At 39.3% G+C, this 3042-nt stretch overlaps 1 protein-coding gene across 1 annotated transcript; it reads right to left on the bottom strand.

Moving 5' to 3' along the window:
- Positions 1-1849: 1849 nt before the first annotated feature.
- Positions 1850-2533, bottom strand: LOC110544491 (protein FAM162A-like). Its single transcript, XM_060376913.1, has one exon. It carries the CDS (start codon positions 2482-2484, stop codon positions 2017-2019), a length of 468 nt encoding a protein of 155 aa, XP_060232896.1. The 5' UTR covers positions 2485-2533; the 3' UTR covers positions 1850-2016.
- Positions 2534-3042: the final 509 nt, after the last annotated feature.

Here is a 3042-nt window from a genome sequence, read left to right as displayed (position 1 = left end):
ATCCCTCCCCCCTGTGGTTCTCTCCTTCCTCCCATCCCAATCTCTCCCCTCCTCCACCCTCTGCATGCATGCCCCACTCCAAGTCCACTGATAGGGGAGGACTTCTTTTCCTTCCTCTGATCCTAGTCAATTAGGTCTCATCAGGAGTGGCTGAGTTGTCTTCTTCTGTGGCCTGGTAATGCTACTTCTGCCTCAGGGGGAGGTAATTAAAGAGCAGGCCAATCAATTCATGTCAGAGGCAGTCCCTGTTCCTATTACAATGGAACCCACTTGGACACTGAACTGTCATGGGCTACATCTGTGCAGGGGTCTTAGGTTATCTCCATGCATAGTCCTTGGTTGGAGTATCAGTCTCAGGAAAGACCCCTGTGCTCAGATTTTTTAGTTCTGTTGCTCTCCTTGTGGAGTTCCTGTCCTCTCCAGATCTTACTGTTTCCCACTTCTTTCATAAGATTCCCTGCACCTTAATATTTCACCTTATACCCATCAGAATAGCTAAGATCAAAAACTCAAGAGGTTGTGGAGAAAGGGGAACCCTCCTCCACTTCTTGTGGGAATGTAAACTTGTACAACCACTCTGGAAAGCAATCTGGCGCTTTCTCAGACAACTAAGAATGGTTGTTGTCCTCAAGATCCAGCCATACCACTCCTAGGCATATACCCTAAAGAGGCTCAAGTACACAATAATCTCTTACATTTTTAAAGCTCTGCAGCATATGATTAACAATCTTTTGGTACTCTAATTGCGTACAAACTATTGATTGTACTTTAATTATTATTTTTAAAATGGTGATTTATTTGTAAAATAATTTTAGTTTTATGAGAATTGGAAAGATGTCACACAGAGTATTCACTTGATCCTGTTCATACTGCCTTCCTCCCTGTCAACCTCTATCATGGTGGTACAATTTAATATACTCAATAGACTTACAACAATTGATCATCACTACCACTTATATCCACAGTCTATCATGGCACCAGTATTGGTCTTGTCTCTTACAGGTATTTTGATGTTTTTCTAATGACTTTATGTCATGTACATTATTGAATATGGGATATCTTCACTGTTTCAGAATCCATTCACTTCCTTCTGTTTTTCGTGCTTTCCAATCAACTCTTAGCGTCAACTGATCTGTTTGCTATCAACAATTTTACTGTCATAGAGTGTCATAGAGTTGAGATTATACAATATTTTAAATTGGATTCTTTCCAGATTGGCTTCTTGTTTACCTTAATTACATGCATTTAAATTACTCCTTTCCACATAAGTCTTAGCACTGAAAATTATTCCTTTATCTGGATGCACAACAGTTTATACAGCATTTCACTTGCTGAGCACATTTTTGTTGCTTCCAAAATTTTACAATTATGAAGAAAACTACTATGAACATCTGTTATAAGGCTCTTATGAAAAATCTATACTTGCAATTCATTTGTTAAAATGTCAAGGTACATGATTCCCAGATAAGATGGTAAAATTGTTTCAGGTGCACATGAAGCTACTAAATGTTCTTCCAGAATACTTGCTTTGCTTAATTCTCTCTTTGCGCAAATGAGAACTCTTGCTATTCTCCATGCTCTCCATCACTTGGTGGTATCAGGTTGTTGGACGTAGGTGTTGAAGATTATCTCAGTTTTATTAATATTTACTTTATATTGGTCATATGGAATTGATTCCTTTTTTTCTCCCCAAGTATTTCTGTATTTGCCTATTTTGTAATTATTTCATTTTTGTCTTATGTGTATTCTTTGTACATTTTCACAGCTGTATTTCATCAGATATTTCTTTTGAAAATAAATCCTTCAAGCTTACACACACTCATCTCTGGTTTTACTATGTCTTTTTTTTTTTTTTTTTTTTTTTCTTTAAGAAAATTTATTTGTTCCTCTACAGCAGAAACAGGGAAGTGGAATAAGTCTGTGCAAAGCAAAGTGGGTCTCATCTCAAATCCTTTCTAATGCGGGCGAGTTTTGGCAACCTTACTCCCAGGTTTTGCAAATCCAGCACAAATACTTCTACTCTGTTTTGGCCTTCAGAGCTGCCTCCTCTCTCAGACGGGCTTTCCTTTCTAGGTTCAAGCTTGTTAGAGTCTCGTGTCTTTTCACAGCTTGCTTGCCCTCTATGACCGTGTAGATGCATCCTGCCACGGTCAGGGCGATCATGACATAGCTGATCTTCACCCGGAGCCTGTTCTTGGCAGCATCAAGCATCTCAAAGGAGATGGTCTCCAGGATGTCTTCTTCCTTCTTGAAGCGGCCTGCCCACAGCAGGATCTTCTTCTGGAAGTCCGTGGGTTTGTGCACTGGCACTCTGTGTCTGTAAGACTCTGTTGTAGCTTTGGGAGTTTCCTGTGGCTTCGTGCAAAATCCACTGATCCCCTTCAAGTCAGTGTTCCTGGTAAACCTTAGAGACGAGGAAGCGTTTCTCTCATACAACCTAAAACAATGTCCAGCCGCCAGGCGCAGGCCGCGGAGGCTCCCCATGGCTGCCGGCTCCGCCGATGCACAGCACCAGACGGCGGCCGAGGCGCTGGCGCTCCTTACTATGTCTTTAATAAATCTCAATTTAAAAAATGTAATGAGGTACTTTCTTTAAAGTGTCTTTGTTGGATAGTCCCTTCAGTTCTGTTAAAAATGCTGCCCACATCAAGATTGTCTAAATAGCTCTCTGACCAAGATTATATCAACCAAGTCTTTCTAATACTGATAGAAAATAAACAGATTAGTAGGACAAAATTTTCAAACACTTACAGTCAAATGAATTTGGGTGTAATTATTAAACCAGTAGACAAGACAAACTTTTCAATTGTCTTTTGAGAAAAAAAATTATCTTTATTGATAAGGAGTAAATTTTTTAGTAGCCAAGAAAGGATAATAAGTGTATAAGCACTGAGATTATTGTTTAGATTTGCATTTGCCCTGCTCATTTGTAAATGTTCTTTTTTTTTATTTTTTTATTTTTTTATTTTTTTTATCAGTTACATTTTATTAACTCTGTATCCCAGCCATGTCCCGATCCCTCATTCCCTCCCAGTCCCTCCC

Source organism: Meriones unguiculatus, chromosome 2, assembly GCF_030254825.1.
Source record: "Meriones unguiculatus strain TT.TT164.6M chromosome 2, Bangor_MerUng_6.1, whole genome shotgun sequence".
NCBI lineage: Eukaryota > Metazoa > Chordata > Mammalia > Rodentia > Muridae > Meriones > Meriones unguiculatus.
This window is presented reverse-complemented; position numbering and strand designations above follow the sequence as displayed.